The sequence below is a fragment of the Nuphar pumila genome, chromosome 11 (assembly GCF_984573655.1).
Source record: "Nuphar pumila chromosome 11, dmNupPumi1.hap1.1, whole genome shotgun sequence".
NCBI classification, from domain to species: Eukaryota; Viridiplantae; Streptophyta; class Magnoliopsida; order Nymphaeales; family Nymphaeaceae; genus Nuphar; species Nuphar pumila.
The window spans coordinates 17,473,428-17,496,012 of record NC_143259.1 but is presented as its reverse complement, the minus strand read 5'-3'; the positions used below and the strand labels follow the sequence as shown (position 1 = coordinate 17,496,012).

The following is a 22,585-nucleotide window of genomic DNA, read 5'->3' as shown; positions in this document are numbered from 1 at the left end:
ACGTATATGCCTCTAATATTTCATTATGATTATATTAGTTGAATTTGACTATTCTTTAATATGAGTTTATCAAATGCCCACATCATGAAGCCCTTGACTAATCATCCCTAAAATGGGGGCGAAAAAAAAAGAAAAAAGAAAAAGTATGGCCATTAACACATGCACTGTTAACCTCTGTTGTGTTGCCATGTGTACTGGGGAGGACATTGACACAACCTCAACTCAGAATCTCATGGCCAATTGGCAATGGCTAACAACTCAAAATTTCAACACATATATGCATTATTGAATCACTATTAAAATTATTTGACAGCCTTAGAACACATATATGCATGATTAAATCACTATAATTTTTTTTTACAATGTTGGAATACATATATGCATGATTGAATCACTATGAAATTTTATTGATAGCATTAGAACACATGTATGTATGATTGAATCTCTATAAAAAAAATTTGACAGCCTTAGAACACATATATGCATGATCGAATCACTATGAATTTTTTGACAGCCTTAGAACACATATATAAATGATTGAATCAGTATGAGTTTTTTTTTGACAACCATAGAACACATATATACATGATTGAATCACTATAAATTTTTTTGATTGTGTTACAACACATATGTATGATTGAATCACTATGAAATATTTTTGACAACCTTAGAACACATATAAGCATGATTTCATCATTATGAAATTTTTTTGACAACCTTAGAACATATATATGCATGATTGAATCACTACAAATTTTTTTTTGACAACATTAGAATATATATATGCATGATTGAATCACTATAAATTTTTTTTTATAACCTTAGAACATATATATGCATGATTGAATCACTATGATTTTTTTTTTGACAACCTTAGACCACATATATGTATGATTGAATCACTATAAATTTTATTTGACAACCTTAGAACACATATATGCATCATTGAATCACTATAAAATTTTTTGACACCTTTACAACACATATATGCATGATTGAATTACTATAAAATTTTTATGACAACCTTAGAACACATATATACATGATTGAATCACTATGAATTTTTTTTGACAACCTTAGAACACATATATGCATGATCGAATCACTATAATCTTTTTTGGATAACCTTAGAACACATATATGCATGATCGAATCACTTTAAAATTTTATTGACAGCCTTAGAACACATATATGCATGATTGAATCACTATGAAATTTATTTGACAACCTTAAAACACATATATGCATGCTTGAATCACTATAAAAATTTTTTGACAACCTTAGAACACATATATGCATGATTGAATCACTATGAAATTTTATTGATAGCCTTAGAACACATATATGCATGATTGAATCACTATGAAATTTATTTGACAACCTTAAAAAACATATATGCATGCTTGAATCACTATGACATTTTTTTGACATCCTTAGAACACATATCTGCATGATTGAATCACTATGATTTTTTTTTGTCAGCCTTAGAACAAAAATATAAATGATTGAAGCAGTATGAATTTTTTTTGATAACCTTAGAATACATATATGCATGATTGAATCACTATAAAAAAAATTTGACAACCTTAGAACACATATATGCATGATTGAATCACTATGAAATTGTTTTGACTGCCTTATAACACATATATGCATGATTGAATCACTATGAAAGTTTTTTGACAACCTTAGAACGCATATAAGCATGATTTCATAATTATAATTTTTTTTTTACAACCTCTAAATTTTGTTAATGTCATTCACTTTATTGCTAGTCTATGTGTCATTTAGCCATGTTACTTTGATTACCTTAGATTAGTTGCATTGCATAAAATTTATTTCATTATATTTTGTTTATTAATACTAACATTTTGGTTCTCTTGTAGGATGTTGGAGATGATCAGTGTAGAGAAGCTGATGGAGGCATGGATGGAGGGGCAGATCAAGACAATGAAGATGATGATGCTTCGAATCTTGACGAGGAGTAGCTTCATGTGTTGAATTTGTTTCACGTACTTGTTGTTTCAAACAAAACTCTTTGTATATGTTCACCTACTTTTTAAATTTGTTTAACTTATAACTTATGTTAAATATGTTTCACCTACTTTGTATATGTATTTTTTGTGTATTTTGTCTTTTATGCACAGGTTATATAAATTGTATAACAAGATTTTTTTTTCTCGATATTTATATTTCAAACAAAATTATTTTATTTTTTTAAAATTTTGCGATGGATTAGCGATGGATATTATCTGTCGCTAATATTCAGCGATAGATTTTTCGTAGAAATTCAGTCGTAAAATGGAAACGGTATTTGGCGATGAATAATATCCATCGCAAATTTAGTGGCAGATTAGGGACGAATATATATCTGTCGTAAAACCAAATTAGTGCTTATTTAGCGACAGACTCGCAATGGATCATGACATTCGTTAATCCATCGTAAATTAGCGATGGAAGTAGTGACAGATCAGTTCTATCGCTAATTAGCGATCAAAGAATTGTGACAGATGTTATCCATCGCTAAGTCGTCGCTAAACAATTTATTGACGGATTTGCAATGAATTAGTGATGGATAGCATCCATCATTAATCCGCATAATTCTTGTAGTGCCATGTGATCTGTAACTTCAAAATTAATGATCTATATTTGGGACATGGACAAGCAAATAGAGGTTTTAATGGGCGATGAAATTAGATTACCTAAGTTAGCAATTGTCATAAGTTTGTCATGCTGTTCTTGGGTAAGTTGAGGGATCGGAGGGCAGGAACTTGATGAAAGCATTATAACAGCACATGGTCGACTATCTTGAGAGTTGTTATAATAAACTATAAAAGGTATCAACACTATCCTGAGAGTTTGTTATAATAAAATACAAATCATGGTAAACCACATATAGTAAAATACAAATCATGGTAAACCACGTTTCTACGCGAGTCGTTAAACATTAGGGGGTGGCTTGAAAAACTTATTTGACTTTTGTATTTCTCTCTTAGCAAGCTGCGTTGATCAACTACTTAGGGAAGGAATAATTTGGCATTTTGGCTCTCTACATGTCTCAAGTTGTATCACATATATATAGTTAAAATTTTGAAAAATACTGTAATTTTATTACAATATTAACACGGTAAAAAAAACATTTTCTTCCGTATCTTTTATAGCATGTAACTCGGAAAATATTAGCTTTTTAGATCTGCAGCTTTAATGCATATGCATCTTTTTCTTGTAGGTGGTTAGCATCCACTGGGATTCGTACATTGGAAGAAAATGGAGCGGTTTCTCCGAGTAAAAAAAAAATCTCAAATTCTCTTCTTACTCTGTTGTTATTCCCTAAATAGCCCTTCTTTTGTACACTTGTCAGCATAATAATGCTTACTTGACAGTAACTGCCACTGTTTTATGCTATTTGTGTGTCAGTTGTTTCAGTAGGCGTTTGGATTGGGAGAAATAATTGGATTTGGGGAATTCACAAGATCTCACCCCCTTGTGGCCCGTGGGACTTTCCTGAACAAAATTATTATGTCAAGGATGGCAGTTCATTTTTCTGCTGAAAAGGCTATTTTGTCTGCTTCTGGAGACAAGCACCTAACGTATCCAGAATGTTGATGATGCCCTTTAGGGGTTGGTTGGTTGCACCAGATTATCCAGAAAAACGGGATAAGATGAGAAATTGCATTCTGTGGGATAAAGCAGTTGCCCAGCTTATGCCCTTTCTCCAGACAAGAAGGTGCACCAAAACACACTCTATGGGATGTTTGAATGTGCCACATGCCCAGATAAATGGGATAACTAAGTTGGCATGATCTTGGGGGTTGAAGCATGATTTTTATCCCAAAAATATCCCACTTTTCTGGATGATCAGCATACCAGACCTCTTTCTTTTACACTGTACAATACAAAATTCTTGGATTTTTCAATTTCTTTGTATGTTAATTTGTTGTAAGAAAAAAGATTTGGATAAGGCCGCATAGGCTCCCTACACCTGGCTGGATGGGTTGGCTTAAGGTGTTCAAGTTGAGGAACACCGCAAGTTCGATACCCAGGGTGTGTGTTCTTTGCGGCCAAGGTTGATGCTAACGGAAAACTATTCTTGGTGGTACCGCGAACACCAAAACAGAGACACGGTCAATGTGGCACCTTTTGACTCGCAACGGACGTCCGAACCGTAAGGGTGGTTTCTCCTCGTTATCAAAAATAAATAAAAAAGAAAAGAAAAGAAAAGAAAAGATAAAAGGACTGGACTACATGGTCCAAGATGATTTTGGGTTTGTAGCCTCGTAGACTCTCCTGCTTGGAGCTACTTTGTTAAAGATCAAGAAGTTTAATTTTCCCTCTATGTTTAGATTGTTTTTATAACCTGCTTATCAAACATTGTCACGATGACATGACACGAATTGTGACTCGATGTGAGTTTAGAGTCGAGAGTTTTGCAAAAAAAATTTTAAAGCTAGGATACGATGAGATAGATTTCTCGTTATTTAATTGATTAAAAATATTTTTTTGATATTCAATAATAAAAATATATTTTATATTACAAATATTATAATTTACTAAAAAATAATAAAAATATTGTCATGTATTGTGTCCCTATATATGCCGCCCCTGTGTCCCTGCAATCCCTAGCAACTGTACAATGTGTCCAAGCACAAGCACATGCATGTGAGTGGATGGATGAATGGCCATTGTGCTTTTGTACCATTACTGAGGCTGCATATTCCACTCTCATTAATGTCTGCTTAAATCTAAATTGGCTGCATCCCATGGGCCAGTTTTCCAAGTTTGTGGTCTTGCTGAAAACAAAGCAAAAGCTATCACAATTTGTTGAGCAGCATGGGCATCAGCTTACAGTGGCCCATATGGGTTGTTTGAGATGTGTAACTGCAAAGTTCCATTAATGCCATGGTCCACTTTCATATTCCTTTTTTTTATTTTAGATAGGCAAGCTGGGGTTAGGCAGAAATTCTCATATAGGAAGGGATATGAATGCTTTGAACCTCACTGGCATTGGATAGAAATGATTGGAGGAAAAGGATTCATGTGGAAGACCCAAAATGAATTTCTTTTTTGGTTCATATCGCTGACCCCAATTGTTTTGGGATGAAGGTGTAGTTGTTGTTGTTGTTGTTGTTGTAAGCTGGGGTTAGGCAGACCCCCACCAGTTATTCAAGCAGACTTGGCCTGTTGACAGATCAAATCCAATTCATTTTATGGTTTTTTTACATACAGAATTACTTTTCTTAGTTTTTCTTTTACCATAATCAGTGGAACCATCTATATATGTTGGACCTGGATGCAAATCATACTTGCAAGAGGTCATTTGGACCAAACTCAAATTTTGGATATATTAGACATATTTTGGATTGGAGTTCAAATATATCAACTATGATGATGCCCGTTTCTGATCCGTTACCATATCTATCTAGCAGTGGACATGGAGTAATGGTGGGTCGTGTAATATAAAGAATGATGATGGGTTGGTATTAGAATATGAAGGGAGAAATATGAAAAGGAAGCAAGATGAGAGGAAGAAAAAAAGACAGATTGTTATTTTAAAAGGTAAAATTGACTTTTTAATAATAAATATGATGGTGAAATTAAGGTTTTGATAAAAAAAAAAAATTAAAAGGGGAGCCACAGCCCAAGGAAGTAACTGCAGGTAGTATTTTTGTTAACCATGAAAAAATGAAGCATGAATTTGAATTATGACCATTTATGATATGAAACCGAAATATAAAAAGTATTTGGCTTCGAATTTGTAAACAACCCTACGATGATAACGCACATAATTAAGTTGGGTGATGGTTGGAATCCGAAATAATTACATGATAATCCTAAGTTTTTTTCTTTTTTTAAGGCTAGACCAAGAATAAAAACCCTATCATTATACCGTACAATGAGAGGCCTCTGATGGGTAAAATCGTTACTCACTGGAGGGTACACCCAGCTTTAACATTGCAACAAGAAATACCTCTGGTGGATTTCTGGGTCAGGTTTGGTTTGGACCCAAGTTGAACTAGACCCAAACATGATTTAAGATGATGGTACTGAGTTTGAACTCGGGTTTAATTGGACCCACTCTAAGAAAAATCATACCCAGATCCTATAAAGATTACAAGAACCAGACCCGGATCATACCCGGTAGAATAATATTTTTATCATTTTTACATTGAAAAATTGCAGATCTTAATCAAAACTTGGGTTGGGCCCGTGTTTGGTATGAAATTTCTCAAACCATACCCCGCTCCATATATTAATCAGACCCTTAGGGTCCAAAACCTGATTCTAATCAGGCCTTCTTATTTGTCACCAAACCCTGACCCTATAGGGTTTGACATGGGTCGAGTCTCTGTCAAGCCCAACCCATTGACACCCCTACATGTCAGGTGACAAACCACCGTCACTCCTAGCTAGCGAGGAAGGTGCAGAGCCCCTTTTAGGTGCTGATCCAGGTTTAATCTTTTAAAAAAAAACTTATTTTAAAAGCTCATTGTTAGGGATTAATAGGGGTGTCAACAAGTCGGGTTTGGTTCAGACCCGGGTAGAACCAGACCTGGCCTCGATTTTTGGGTATAGTATCGAGTCTGAACCCAAGTCTAATCAGACCGACCATAAAAGAAACCATACCCGGACCAAATAAAAACTACATGAACCAGACCCGGGCCATACCTAGTAAAATAATATTTTTTTATCATTTTTACGTTAAAAATTTGCGGGTCTTAATCAGAACTCGGGTCGAGCCCATGTCTGATATAAAATTTCACAAACTAAATCCGCCTCCATGTATTATTTGGACCTTTGGGTCGTAATCGGGTCTTCTTATTTATCACTATACCCGGACCCTATAAGGTTTTGTACGGGTTGGGTCTGGATAAACCCGCCCGGTTGACACCCCTAAGGATTACTAGAAAAATGAGAAAGCTCATTGATAGAGAATGTTGTGTTATCATAGAAGCTAAATCACGTGATACGTGATGATCCAATAGTAGGTGTGAAGTCATTATTTCTCCCTCTCATGGTCCATGTGCCTATATAAAGAATACGGTAACCGTGATGAGGAAAATGTGGAAAGAGGTAAATGTGATGAGGCAAATGTGGGCTGGTGGCCAAATTTATTAAAAGACGCACAAGTTCCAAGGTGGGTTTGAAACATGAACCAACTCATCAAAAGGAGAGCATCCCATATGGCCTTTCTTGTTTGGATACACCAATAAAATCATGATATCATATCATACCATATAAGTAGTGGGGATGGGATGGGATGGGATGGGCAGAGTCAATGGATGTGTGGGGGAGCACTACTTACCCACTAAAGGGGGGCTTGGACAGAAAATTATTGTGTCCTTGTTTGCCTAACCACGACCAAGTACCAATCCCCTCATTTCCCTCCCAACCATGTTCTCCTAACCCTTGGATTTTTGACATTAAAGATGAATAACGGCTCACCAAAAAAAAAAATGATCATCTTGGTTCCATAATTGGAAGTTTTAATCTTTCAGTAACTCCTGATTATATTATTTTCGACATATCAACAAGATATGTGTCATTTTTAAAACTGATGAATAGCTGCTAATTTTGACATTAGATGATGATTGCCGAGCAATTTTTTTGTTAGGCCAAGGAAAAACTCCCCTTTTGGATCAAATGATGTTGATCAATGGTGATTTTCAGTTGTTTTCAAATCTTTCAAAATTCTTTTGAATGAGGGATTTGACATCGGGCCCTTAATCCACCAGGATGGGTGGTGGATATTGAAAATACACTGTATCGTCAGGCCTCCTGGCTCACCGAGGAGTACTCTTAGCTTCAACCTTGCGGTAAAAGATGCCTCCCAAGGGTTTCGAATTGTGGTCAGGTGACAAACCATGGTTGCCCTAACTAGGAAATCAGATCCCTTATGGTTGATGGTCAGGCAATTGTGGATATGATTGCTTTTTTTATATTTACACCAAGAAACCGCCTCCAAGAATAGAAACCTAGCTGTGTTGGCTCCGCCTGCCTGCCTGCCGGACTTATGATCGCTATCCTAACACTACGTGGGCTTACCCCTTGCCCTTGCCCTTGCCCTTGCCCTTGCCGTCACGCTTTGGCTTACAGAAGAGGTGACGCCCATGAGGTTTGAGCGTAGACCGCCTACCTAACGGCCTAGGCCCCATCTCTATTAACTATATACAGGTTTATCCATTAATATAATTTTTATCTTCTTTTTTTTCAGGAATATTTTCTTGGTATGATTAATATGGAAAAAGTTGCATTTTTTGAGGTTGTTCAACTAGCTAGCTGCCTAAGAATCTTCCTTGGGAATTGCTGATTATTTAACCTAGATTTTTTTCACCTTGCATTTTAAGCGTAAGAGTCGCCTAAATTTTCACCTTGCCCTATTGTATGCGTGGAATATTTAAAGTTCTAAATGGGTTGGATTTGATTCCAATTTTTGTTTTCATAGGAAGCCCCTACCCTAATCCGGGTTTGGATTTGATCAAAATGGATACTGACTTTTTTTTTTTATTCTTTTCAATTTATGTGTATTGAATCTAAATCTAGATCAGGGGTGCCCACAACTTTGCTGCATTCAAATGGGTTTTGGATCCTATGCAACCCTATCCCATAACACTATGACGAGCAATTGCACATAAAACTTGCCATTTGAAATAATTGTTTGTTCATGAAAATAATGTAAAGGATGAATAATTAGCCTTTTTTGTGTTTCACATTTTGGTTCATTGATATTAAGTTTCAAGTTAGATTTGGATTCAAATCTAGACCCATTTTAAAAAATTCAACGTAATTTTCAAATACCCACCATACTTTTCAATGCAATTTAATACACCACCGTAGTTTTCACACTTTTCAATGACCCTAAACTTTTTATGTTGTTAAACAAATAGCCCAAATTCTGTAGCCCTTTTAGTAGAACCTTGATATTGATAAGAGATTGAGATTGCCATATGAGAAATTATATTTTTTGTTTTTAAAAAAATATCAAGGTTTCAGTGATGCAGTGTATATGAGGATACTCAGAGAGGTGTTAAATGGGTGAAATTAAATTATTAATAATTATGTTAGGGAGGGCAGGTTAAACTTTTATTATGCAGGTTTGATGATAGTTGCCGTGTTAGGATATTTGCTTGACATAAAAACTATTTTAGGGCATGGGAAAGGAGAAAACTGCTGAATACGAGAAAAGATCAGGTGCAATCACATGGCACAAAAATGTGTGCATTAAGCACCTAATCACCCTCCATCTTGACACAGGGCCTGTCAGGTGTGGGGCACAAGACCTAATGGAGGGCGATCAGGTGCTTAATGCACAAAAATTGTGCCATGTGATTGTATCTGATCCGGGACTCGGTGAATACACTCTAAGAGCAATGTTGTCAGTATCTGTATTGGTCATGAATCGTTTGGCCAACAATTCGGCCGTATCGGGATACCGATACTCAAGTGAATTGTTTTGTATCCGCCAAAAAATAATAAAAGAACTTTACGTGTCAATCAGAATGTGACATATTAAAAACATTAAAGTAATATAAAAAATTAATTCTTAGTATTTTTTATACAACAACAACTACGCCTTCATCCCAAAACAATTGGGGTCGGCGATATGAACCAAAAAAGAAAATCATTCTGGGTCTTCCACATGAATCCTTCTCCTCCAATCATTTATATCCAATGTTATGTCCTCGGTAAAGTTCAAAGCATTCATATCCTTTCCTATCATCTCCATCCAAGTCTTCCTAGGCCTACCCCGACCTCTTTTAACTAATATATTTTTCCATTTCTCCATCCTTCTAACTGAAGCATCATTAGGCCTTCGCCAAATATGTCCAAACCACCGTAAACGATTCTCTCTCATCTTATTTTCAATAGGTGCAACACCTACCTTCTTACGTATCTCCTCGTTTTGAATCTTATCTTTTATTGTATTTTCACACATCCATCTAAGCATACGCATCTCAACTACACTCATTTTTTGAATATGATGCCTCTTGGCAGCCCAACATTTTGTACCATATAGTAAAGCAGACCTAATAGTTATCCTATAAAACATTTTCTTCAACCACAATGGCATTCTATGATGGCACAACACTCCGGTTGCACTTTTCCATTTCATCCACTCAACCTTTATCCTATGATTTACATCTCCATCAATTTCTCCATACTTTTGAATGATAGATCCTAAATATTTGAAACAATCATCCACCGGTATTTCTTGCTCACCAAGCTTCACTACCGTCCCATCACTACTTTGTTGCTTACTAAACCGACATTCCATATATTATGTCTTACTCTTACTCAACTTAAAACCCCTTGCTTCCAATGTCTGTCTCCATAATTTTAACTTAGCATTAACCCGAACTCTAGACTTATCAATCAAAACAATATCATCAGCAAACAACATACATCACGACACATTTTCTTGAATTGATCTCGTAAGCTCATCCATCACTATAGCAACTAAGAAAGGGCTTAAAGCAAATCCTTGATGTAACCCAACCGTTATAGGGAAATTAGTTGTCACCCCTCTTAGTATTTTTTATATTCATTAAAAATAGTCAATTCAAGGGTAATGCATATCTATTTTCTGCCGATACGATATGTATCGACCTTTACAGGCGATACTGACAACATTGCTCTAGAATAATGTATTGTGGTGCAAGTTTTATTTGATGAATCTGACTGCACCGATGTATTCAGCATATGGTCCACTTACTAGGGAACATAGTGACAACGTTTAAAACTGCAAAATCTCGTTTTTCAAAAACTCGTGAGAATTTGAAAATATTTCATAAATCTTGCCATTTTTTTTAGCAAAATCTTGGCAATAAAAATATTAATTAAAAAATATATAAATTATTTTTATAAGAAAATATTAATAAAAATATTTTTAAAAAAATACATGGGTTTTTCATGATAAATAGTTGTTTAAAACATAAATATGGTGTTTAAATTATGGTATTTATGTTTTTTCATAAATCTTGCATTATTTTGAAAATCTCACAAGAAATTGCACCGTTTTAAACTTCTAGGCAATTTGTCGCGATATTATCGCGAGTTTTTCATAAATCTCGCGGTATTTGTCACTATGCTAGGGAATGCACTTTGGATTGAGTGGTTTCAATGTAAAAACATGATTTTGTCAATTGAAATTTTAGTGCATTGTGAACGATTGAATTTTGTAGCCCTTAAAAGTTCTACTTAAAGAATGCCATGGGACGATGTAAAACATGTTTTTGACTAAATAAACCAGACAGATGATATCCATAGGGCTTGATCCACAAAAAAATCTGAGAAAATACGAAGGAACAGTGTTTCTACTATAGTGTATGATACACTCGAGGATAGCTGATATTTATCTTTTGAAAGATGAGATAACTTTGGAAGAAGTATTTATCGGGAGTGAATTTTTTTGGCGTTTGAAAACTACCTGAAAATTGGATACAATTTCATATCAAGCATGACTCAACCGATGCTTGACCCGTTTTATTCTCTATATCATGTACTTCATGGGCATAGATGCAAAGGATCGGATTTGGATCAGCTAAATACATGGGAGAATCAGATCCGGATCCGATTGGAACATCCAAAAATCACCAAACCTAATACTGGATCTAACCCATTTGCATCCCTTGACAGGCTTTGTGTATATGGACCTTAGAGCCCAGTAAAACTTAATGTGGACCTTGACCTGACCCTGCATTGTGGCACCAACTTGATCATTGACCTGACCAACCCTTCGTCACCCCTTTTTTTTTTTTATATTTATACGGAGAAACCTCCCTTAGGGACAGAGACCTAGCTGCTCTGGCTCTGTCGGGTCTGCCATACTTACGGTCACTGTCCTGACAGCTATGGGCTTAATGGTACTTTCATCCATACAGTTATGGAGGTATTGCCACCCAAACAAGGGTACTGCTGTCCCTTGAAATTGGAGTCATCGTCACATGGCCATGCCACAAACAGAAATCATGCAATTAAAAACAATTAAAAAATTGGTTATTTCCTTCTCAACGTATCAACCATAAAGTAATAAGGGCGAGTTTTAATGTCAAGATTTTTTCCTTTGTTAGATTTGGCTTCAACTTTGTTGAAATATGAAAATAAGTTCGCTCTATTGTTTTTTATGGTGTAATAATTCTCTACCAATTAATAGAGTATGGAAGATAACCGCAATCGTTCCTTAATCCAATGTATCCATTACCACTACCCAAAACACGAATGGGTTTGATTGGGTGTATTTGAATGCAGATTCTATACAAACAACAACAACTACGCCTTCATCCCAAAACAATTGGGGTCGGCGATATGAACCAACAAAGAAAATCATTCTGGGTCTTTCACATGAATCCTTCTCCTTCATTCATTTCTATCCAATGCCATGTCCTCGGTGAGGTTCAAAGCATTCATATCCTTTCCTATCACCTCCATCCATGTCTTCCTAGGCCTACCTTGACCTTTTTTAACTAATATATTTTCCCATTTCTCCATCTTTCTAACTGAATGCAGATTTTATAAAAAAAAAAATTGTAAAACTATAAAAAAAGAAAAATGAACTAAACCAAGAAAAATACAAAAATAAACTAAACGATGACTTCTAGGGTTCAGACAAATTCTAAAATATGTATTTAATACTTTTATAATCCAAGAAAATAAAAAACTCCATGGCCGACTGCACATTGGTTAGCTTCAAGTTGGTAAAAACCTTGAGGACACCCCTTACCCACCATACGACTTTGCAGCAATGGGAGCCACCGGCGATGTCTGAACTTGCAACGTCTTGTCAACTTGGTCACATTCATAAGTTGCCCCTACCAGATGAGCAAAACCTAAACAACATATAACAATGATCAAATATCATAATTGTGGAAAAAAAAAATATTCAAAATGATTCAAACCAATTTATTTTTTCGCTAAGCTAAGACAAAACCAAAGTTGGTCCTTGTGTAAGGGAAGCCATATGTGGGATTCGAAATCGTGATGTCCCCCAACTAAAATGGGCGAGCCCTCTCGAGCCAATTCAAACCGATTCCCACATTTGCTTTTTTTTTTGGTCGTTTGTGAGAGGGTGGGAGGGGGAAGAAGAAATCAAATTTGGTTGGTTGAAAACCGAGGCCAAGGGTGGGTCCGTTTGTCTACCGTGCTGGCGAACCCTTAGGTGATTGAAGACGCCGCCCCCGTGGGTCACGACCTACCAATCTCTCTCTCTCTCTCTAAAACTAGGGCCATATAACAACTTGTTTACCAATTTAGGAGAAAAACCCTTCACAGCGTCTTTCCAACTAAGCCATCCCTTAAACCTAGAGACGTTGAATCAGTTGGATGGACAGCATGATTTTGTGACCACTTGAGGGATTACCCGATGGGCGATGTGCCTTTTCAAGTACCTGACCTTAGATAGCTCGAAACCCATTAAGAAACTGGGCCTGACCCATTTCAAATAATCAATTACTGGGCTCAGGTCTAGGTGAACTAAGGGAGATTGGAGCCATTCATTCTCCTCATCAACAATTACAAGACTCGAGTCAAACCCAACCAAGCCAAGTTAATTAGGCAACCTCTAGGCTTAAGGGAACTCCCAACTTTCAAGGAGTGTCAATGGGTTGGGTTTGGTTAGGATCTTGAGGAGACTAAATCCAGATCTGATTTGAGATGCTGGTACTGGATTCAGACTCCCGTCCAATTGAACCTACCACAAGAGAAACCACACCCGGATCTTATAAGAATTACATGGACCAAGATCATACCTGATAAAATATATTATTTTATATCTTTTTTACATTGAAACATTGAGGATCTTATTTGGAACTCGAGTCGAGCCTGAGTCTGATATGAAATTTCGCAAACCATACCCTAAGACCCTTTTAACACTAACCCCAATCCTCTAGGATTTGGTACAGGTCAGGTCCAGGTCAAACCCCAGTAAAAACCACAAGACTCAAAACCAGCCAAGCCAACCAAGGCCTCAACGGAACCCCCAACTTTTAACAAAAAAAAAAAAAGAGATTCTAGAGAGAGAGAGGGGGGGGGGCACTAACTCTCTACCCTTCCATCTCCGCAACTCCCCATTCATGTGTATACAAACAATCCCACCGTCAGCAGCATTATCATCATCACGAAAGGAAAACACAAGGGAGAAGCAAGGGCACCCCTACCCCTACAAAAGAAAGAAATACAGAAGATTTTTCTAGAGAGAGAAAGAGTTGGGGTTTTGGGGTTGACGTAAGGGAGGCATTTTATTCGGTTGTGGGTTTTTATTGGGGGAGGGGGGTTGGACTGATTCGTTGAACCGAATGAAATGAATGGTGTGGGAGAGAAGGTTTCAGATTGGGATGAGGCGTGAGGAAGCAAAGAAGGCAACCAATATAGAGGGCATTAGGGGATTTTATAGAGAGAAAAGAGGGACAGGGGAGGAAGGGATAATATTAGATGGGAGAGAGTGATTCTCGCCACCCCTTATTCATCGCCTTTGTTCTCAGCAGATTCCACCTGTTCTTCTTCATTGCCTCTCTTCCATCCTTGCTGTCCCTCCCCTTCTCCCCTTTCTCTCTCTAGAAATGACAGTCCAGGCTCAATACCCATCAAACGTTTGGCTCTCTGATTTCTTGAACAGGTTTGTTGTTTCTTCCATTTTTTTCATTCATCGTTTTGGATAGAAATTTACAGCGCCAATCTCTCTGATTTGCTTCTTTTGTTTTTTGGATAGAAATTTTCACCCTCTGGAATACCAGTTTCCATCAAAACATTTAGTCCCCATCTTCTCTCTTGATTTCCTCTCAATTCTCTCTCTCGTCTGCTTCTTTCTACATTATTCTTCCAAACAGATGCAGGGTCGTCTTTCATTCGATATCAATTTTACAGTCTACTCTTTCTGCTTGTCCTATTTCTGTTTTCTCTAGTCACAACATTTTCTTCAAAGTTTTGGGGACCCGCCTCTTTTTCTTTTGCATTCTTCATTGGTTTCATCGTTTACAACCAAAACACTATGCACCATGTATTGTTTTTGTTCATTTCTTTCCCTTGTTTCTTTATTTCATTCCTTTCCTCCCGTCCCATTATTGCTTCGTTTTATTTCTTTCTTCGTTTCATTGTCATTTCTGATCAAATATATCTTGCTGATTTCTTACCTTTTCTCTTTTTGCAGCAATGGTCAGGAAAAGAAGGAATTGCTTGGTGCTGCCATAGGCTCTGACTATTCATTCCAAAGTCCTGATCAGAAATTCATCAATACATGTACCTCTCTCTCTCTCTCTCTCTCTATATATATATATATATATATATATATATATATATATATATATATATATATATATATATATATATATCTGATTTTGTTTTTTTCCTTTATTCGTTTTCAGTGGGAAGCATCCCTCAGTCGAATTCGGCAATGGCATTCCTTCAACAACCACAACAACAGCAATACCACCACCAACAGCAGCAGCAAGAGAAGCCCTGTATGATAAACCTGGACGACCTCCGGCTCCCCGTCACTCCTTCCAAACCGACCGCATCTTCCTCGCCTTCACCCGTCTTCACTGGCCTAAGGCTCTCTCTCGAGGACCAACAGAACCAAACCAACCCCTCTTATCCCTCCACCAACCTCTTTTTCCCACCCGACGATCTCTCCCTTCTTCTCAACCAACACCAACAAGAAATCGACCATCTCGTTAGAGTACAGGTACACCACCAATTCCTCTCTCTCTCTCGTTTAACTCATAGAATTTAGATTTTTTGGGCTTTTGTCGTTTCACCTCCACCATAATTCTTGGGTGCCCAATGAGTTATTCAATCTTATACACGTATCCAGGATTTGATTTCTGTCGCAATGTTTCTTCTTGTTAATTAAAAACAGGAAATAGTGCTCTCTCTCTCTCTCTATACATGAGTCCTACAATAGTTCTGCTCTCTCTCTCTCTGGATGACTTACAATAAACCAAAATCTTTATTTTCTGTAGGAAGTGATAGGTTCCATCCCTGTGCGATTAGTCACAGATTTGCTTGCAGTGATGATACGAAAATGGAAAAAACCCGATTCCCAATTTCTTTTCCTTCGGATTTTATCGTCAGATAGTTAAATCCTTTAGTACCAAAAAAACCGACAAGAGCCTATGATCCTTCCTTCCTCTGATTTTGCGTAAATGACCATAAAGACCCTCTCTCTCTCTCTCAATAAGAATTGACAAATTTCTATCTTTGTTCGCTAGTTATAATGAATTAATAATGACCATAATGAAATGCTAACTCTCTCTCTCTCTCTCTCTCTGAAACAGAGCGATCAATTGCGCCGATCTCTGATAGGGAAGCGACAGAAGCAGTACGGGGCGCTCGTCGCGGCGGTGGAGCAGATCGCGACTCGGAGGTTGAGGGAGAAGGAATCGGAGCGGGAGCGAGTCGCCCGCCGGAACGCGGAGCTCGAGGAGAAGGTGGGGCAGCTACTGGCGGAGGCGCGCTTCTGGCAGGCCAAGGCCCACGCCCAGGTGGCCGTCGCTGCCACCCTCCAGGCCCGCCTCACCTCCGCCGCTTCCGAGCGGCCGCTGCCGAATCGAGACGAACCGGACGACGCCGAGTCTTCCACCTCCGAACCGGACCGGCCTGCGGCCCCTGGACTGGGGCCCCTCTGCAGGGCGTGCAAGGGGAAGGAGGCGTCGGTGGTGGTGCTTCCGTGCCGCCACCTCTGCGTCTGCTCCCTCTGCGCACTCTCCCTCACCCACTGCCCACTCTGCCGCGGCCTCCGCACCGCCTGCATCCAGGCATACCTCTCCTGACTCGTATCGGGTTCGTCCGAATCGTTCTGTTTTTTTTTTGTTCTGTCCTTTTGTGTTTTGGGGTTATAAATTTCCCCTTTCCTTTTTTTTTTACCTTTTAGTTTTGTTATTATTAATTTTTTCCCCTCTTCTTTTACCCTTGATCCCCTTGTCCAAGATTTTATTGCCAATGTAACTACGATTTTACGCCTCACCTGTCACCAATCAGTTCTCTATGTATATGATAATTGAAATATGGGCATTTTTAACACTTTATTTGCAAATCCAACCATGTGGATGTGCTTTCATAGCTAATTTGCTAGAAATCAACCATTGGGTGTATTTTCAATGAAAAAATGTGACTTTTGAATGCTTGAATATTTATTTAGATTATAAGCTATTGATTTTAAAATCTTAAAAATAACTATTTTACTCATCAAAATCGGGTGATTCGAGAGCAGGGTCACGTAGATCTCATCGGTACGGTTAGATGCATTTAAAACTTTAGTTTTCATATTCTAGTGACTATATATATACATTTTTCTGTTGGGAACTTCCCATCATATACGATTAGGGTGTGTAGGTGTGGACTAAACAATTTTTGGTGGATTTTTATTTTTTAAAATAACTTTACAAATATGATCTACATGATTTATAAGAATTTGGTCGATTTGAACAAGGATGTAGGTTTTTATATGATTTAAAAAGCAACAATACAATATTTTTATAAATATTCAATGCTGAGAAAATTGTTTTCTTATCCAAAAATACAATCCAAGTGTCAATTGCTAGTAAGGCCTGACATACAACAGAGTTCTATGTATATGTATATATAGAGAGTAGAGCTAAGGTGCTTGAACATTTGGTGTGGTTTTTCTGTTCCTTCAGTATTTTTTAGCAGTTTAGACCCCATAAATGTGTTGGGCATAGACGATCTATGAGGAATTTTTTAAATGAAAAAAATGATATTTGGAGCTTCAAAATTTTTCAAAGATTTTGCACCATTGATTTTTTTTAACCTTATAAAACCCACCCATGTGTCAAAATAAAACCCTTCAAAAGTTTCAACAACAACAACTACGCCTTCATCCCAAAACAATTGGGGTCGGCGATATAAACCAAAAAAGAAAATCATTCCAGGTCTTCCAGATGAATCCTTCTCCTCCAATCATTTCTATCCAATGTCATGTCCTCGGTGAGGTTCAAAGCATTCATATCCTTTCCTATCATCTCCATCCAAGTCTTCCTAGGCCTACCCCAACCTCTTTTAACTAATATATTTTTCCATTTTCTCCATCCTTCTAACTGGAGCATCATTAGGCCTTCGCCGAATATGTCCAAACCACCGTAAACGATTCTCTCTCATCTTATTTTCAATGGGTGCAACGCCTACCTTCTTACGTATCTCCTCATTCCGAATCTTATCTTTTATTATATTTCTAGACATCCATCTAAGTATACACATCTCAGTTACACTCATTTTTTGAATATGATGTCTCTTGGCAGCCCAACATTCCGTACCATATAGTAAAGCGAGCCTAATAGTCATCTTATAAAACTTTCTCTTCAATCGCAATGACATTCTACGATCGCACAATACTCCAGTTGCACTTTTCCATTTCATCCACCCAACCTTTATTCTATGATTTATATCTCCATCAATTTCTCCATACTTTTGAATGATAGATCCCAAATATTTGAAACAACCTTCTTGCTCACCAAGCTTCACTACACTCCCATCACTACTTCGTTGCTTACTAAACTGACATTCTATATATTTTGTCTTACTCTTACTCAACTTAAAACCTCTTGCTTCCAATGTTTGTCTCTATAATTCTAACTTAGCATTAACTCAAGCTCTAGACTTATCAATCAAAACAATATCATCAGCAAACAACATACACCACGACACATTTTCTTGAATTGATCTTGTAAGCTCATCCATCACTATAGCAAATAGGAAAGGGCTTAAAGCAGATCCTTGATGTAACCCAACCGTTATAGGAAAATTAGTTGGCACCCCTACACAAGTGCGGACATTGGTTACTACTCCTTCATACATATCTTTAATTATACTAATGTACTTGAGAAAAACACATTTCTTCATCATTGTCCACCAGAGAGCATCCCTAGGTACTCTATCGTATGCCTTCTCCAAATCAATAAAAACCATATGCAAATTTTTGTTCCTCTCTCTATATCTCTCAATAAGTTGTCTAAGAAGATGTATAGCTTCCATAGTTGATCTTTCAGGCATAAAACTAAAACTAAATTGATTCTCTGATATCATGACAACCTTCCTCAACCTAAACTCAATCACCCTCTCCCAAAGTTTCATAATATGACTCATGAGTTTTATACCATGATAGTTTGTGCAATCTTGTATATCACCCTTATTCTTATATAGAGGCACCAAAATACTCTTCCTCCACTCATTAGGCATCTTATTTGTCTGCCAAATCTTGTTAAAAAGATTTGTCAACCATTCTAAACCTTTCTCTCCCAAGCATTTTCAAACCCTTCAAGAGTTTATCCCAATAAAATCAGGTACATAAGTCATCAGAATTAAAAAAAAAAAATTTAAAACCCATCCAGCACTTATCGCAACACCTATTGTTCAAGCTGACAATGCATTTAAAAGTGAACAGAGAGAGAGACATACATACACGAATGAGCATAAAAGTGGACAGGCGCTCAAAAGGCTTTTAGCGCTACTATAAACCGTTTTTTTTTTGTTCAAACGCTTGTGCCTCTGATGTACTATCCAACCAAAAGGAAGGTTCAAAATCTACAATCACCGACTATTGGACGGTTTACCTTATCCAATGCTTGAGCATCTCATTGATTATACCTCACATATTTGTTTTTTATAATTTATTTAGTAAAAAATATGCTTTACACGACTTTAGGACATATAGACATGTTTTTTAAATGTGAAAAATCTACTGCTGACAATTCATTTAAAACTTTAAAATACAAAATATTGTGAGCCATTCATTTTTAGGGCTTTAGAAAACACAACTATAAAAAATTCATAATCCAAAACATGTTACTCACTAAATGAATGATAAAAATTTAATATATAAAGTCGGATCTATAAAACTTGATCGTTGTAGAAAGAATTTTGTCAATTATCATCTGTTGTAGATTTTGGATCTTTCTTTGGTTCAACGGTCCCCCTTATATGTATACATGTGGTGATATTGAAGCATACAACTATAAAGTATAAATCACTTTTTATATTTTTAAAATTGTTTTTGAAGATCAAACCTTAAATACGAAATTTGGAGTTTTACTGTCAGGACAACGATGGTAAGTACAACAGGCAAAGCCAGCGGGCTAAGTCTTTGATCGTGGGGTGTTTCTCCACGTAAATATATAAAAAAAAAATATAAAACCTTAACGATGCAATACAATGTACCTGAGTTTTGAATCATGTCATTGTGACATGCATGCAGATTTTTTAAGAGTTTCAAAAATCATGAGCCTACACTGCATTAAAATTCCTCGACTAAAATATTAATATTTTTAGATAAAAAAATTACGATCAACAAAGAAACCATGCTGAACACGTTTTAGCAGTCAGATCGAGTCGACAAAGCTTTAACCTATGGTTTTCAACTCAATAGTTTTGCCCTTTCATATATATATATATATATATATAATGGGTCCGTGCAAAACCACATTGGTGCAAAATCGGGCATAAAGCACGCTGACTGCCTATTGCGCATGTTGACACACAAATTGCATCAAAAATGCAATTTTTGGGCAAAAAACGCATTAAAATGTGTTTTTTGGGCAAAAAAACGCATTAAAATGCAATTTTTGGGCAAAAATGCATCAAAAACGTAAAATTTGGGCAAAAAACCTTTTAGCAGCGCACTCAAAGCTGCACTAAAAATCAAATTCAAAAGCGCCGTGTGTGTCTTGCTCGGCTTCGGCGCTTTGAGTATGCCGTTAAAGGTGTTTTGACGTGATTTTTTTTTGCGAGCTGACCGTCCACATGGATGGTCAGTGTGCTTTAGCTCAGATTTAAAATCAAATGGGTTTAACACGGACCCATTTCTCTCTATATATATACCACATCCCAACGCTGCACAGCTTCAAAGGCTCGGATTTTGCTACTCCAATGAGGTTATGAATGTGCAACCAAGACCTGTTCAAAGTTTGACTGGGTCTTGGGGGTGGGTCACGTGAAATCAGATCACACCAAAACTGCGATGGCCCGCCTGACTGAGCGACGCATTTTCGGTACGGTCTATCGACCTTACATAACTTAATCGGTTGATGCCATGTTCTGTGGGGCCCATGAACACGTGCCATTCAGTCCTGGACTCCTAGTGTCATATTTTAGGGATAACATGCCAAGTTTGGTGTGATTCACTCTGCGACTTGAGGGATCGTTTCATTGTGTGTTCAATACTGCGGACGCACGTCACACGCCCACTATCAAATAGTTTTTATCAATCCAAAATGAACAAAATAGAACAACATTAGTTTTATTTGAGAAGAATGAAGAAGAAAAAGATACCCTAATCAATAAAAAAAAACTTTAATCAAGAATAAAAAATCCTATTCAATAAAATCAAACAAAAACTTAATATATGAAAATCAAACAAAAATCTTTAATTTAAGAAAAACCCTCATATAAAAACCTTAAAATGCCTTAAAAAATTTTGATTCAATTCGTAATAAAAGAAGAAAAAGAAAAAACAAGAAGAAACAAGAAGAAGAAGAAGGAAGAAAAGAGGAACTTTGTCAACGGCCTCGATGGCAGCCTCATCTTCGGCGTTAGTGACCCTGGCACCAGTGACCACCTAGCTGCAAAGGAGAGAGAGAGAGAGAGAGAGAGAGAGTTTGGGGACCCCAAACCCGACTTGAGGGGTGTTACGAAAATAACCTTTTTAAGGATGTGGCGGACGTCGTTTCGAGCATCCACCACACCCAACGTTTGTTGAAATCACCATCCCTTGCATCCCATTTTGGGTGGGGGATAGTGATTCAAACATAACCTACTAGAACGGTGGGGACAATACACTTGAAAAAAACCCCGGCGTCGTTCGTCGCCTTTTTCTCGGCGGAGCAGAACTGAAGAAGGCGCCCCTCCTGCCGCTCGCTGTCCGCTGTTAGAGCTTTTCATCTTCTGTTTCTGGTGCTTTTGCATTTTTTTCTTTTCATTTTCATTTTGGATGACAAGCTTTCTTTGTTATTAGGAATCTGGATGTTTGCTTCTTCTTCTTTTGTGATTTTTTTTTTATTTTTTTATTTTTTTTTCATTTTCATTTTGGATAACAAGCTTTCTTTGTTATTAGGAATCTGGGTATTTGCTTGTTCTTCTTCTTTTGTACTCTCTCTCTCTCAAACTTCATCTTTTTTTAGAGAAGAATAAGCAGGTGTTTCTACCAAGTTGCTTCTAATGTAATTTGAAAAGCAGATGCAATGCAATCCATTTTGTAAAATAATCTTTTTTTTTTAATATTTAGGGTGAAATTGATAATTTAACGAATATGGAATTGTCACAAGTGTCTGCCGTTGAAGATAGCCCTGCTTATTATGGATTAATTGGGAAATTCATTGTTGAGAATCTGTTTAATAGAGTTAACAGTGGAAGACTAATATGTACATATGTGGAAACTGATAGTCCAACATAACATCCTGCCAACCTGTCTATTTTTCTGTGGTGGTCTAAATAGTGTTACATGCATCTTGCTTATACCTTGTATGGGTTTATTGCTCTCATTCCACGTGAATCTGTTTGGCTGTCTACCTTGATTGAAATGTTCCCTTATTCATATTTTTGCTCACTAAGCTTCAAATTCTTGCTGTTTTATTAACTATGTTTTTTT

General features: G+C 37.0%; 1 protein-coding gene across 3 annotated transcripts in view; it reads left to right on the top strand.

Moving 5' to 3' along the window:
• The first annotated feature begins 14,113 nt into the window (after nucleotides 1-14,113).
• LOC149822119 (putative BOI-related E3 ubiquitin-protein ligase 3) overlaps nucleotides 14,114-22,585 on the top strand; it is a 165,834-nt gene continuing 157,362 nt past the window's right edge. For 2 of the 3 annotated variants that reach the window (XM_089980775.1, XM_089980774.1), the window contains exons 1-4: nucleotides 14,114-14,608; nucleotides 15,140-15,228; nucleotides 15,354-15,673; nucleotides 16,266-16,770. In XM_089980775.1, the coding sequence (XP_089836901.1) occupies nucleotides 14,553-14,608; nucleotides 15,140-15,228; nucleotides 15,354-15,673; nucleotides 16,266-16,760 (960 nt within the window). In that variant the 5' untranslated portion in view covers nucleotides 14,114-14,552 and the 3' untranslated portion in view covers nucleotides 16,761-16,770. Of the gene's footprint in view, nucleotides 14,609-15,139; nucleotides 15,229-15,353; nucleotides 15,674-16,265; nucleotides 17,110-22,585 lie in introns of those variants that run through there. The other variant, XM_089980773.1, reaches the window with a different exon arrangement.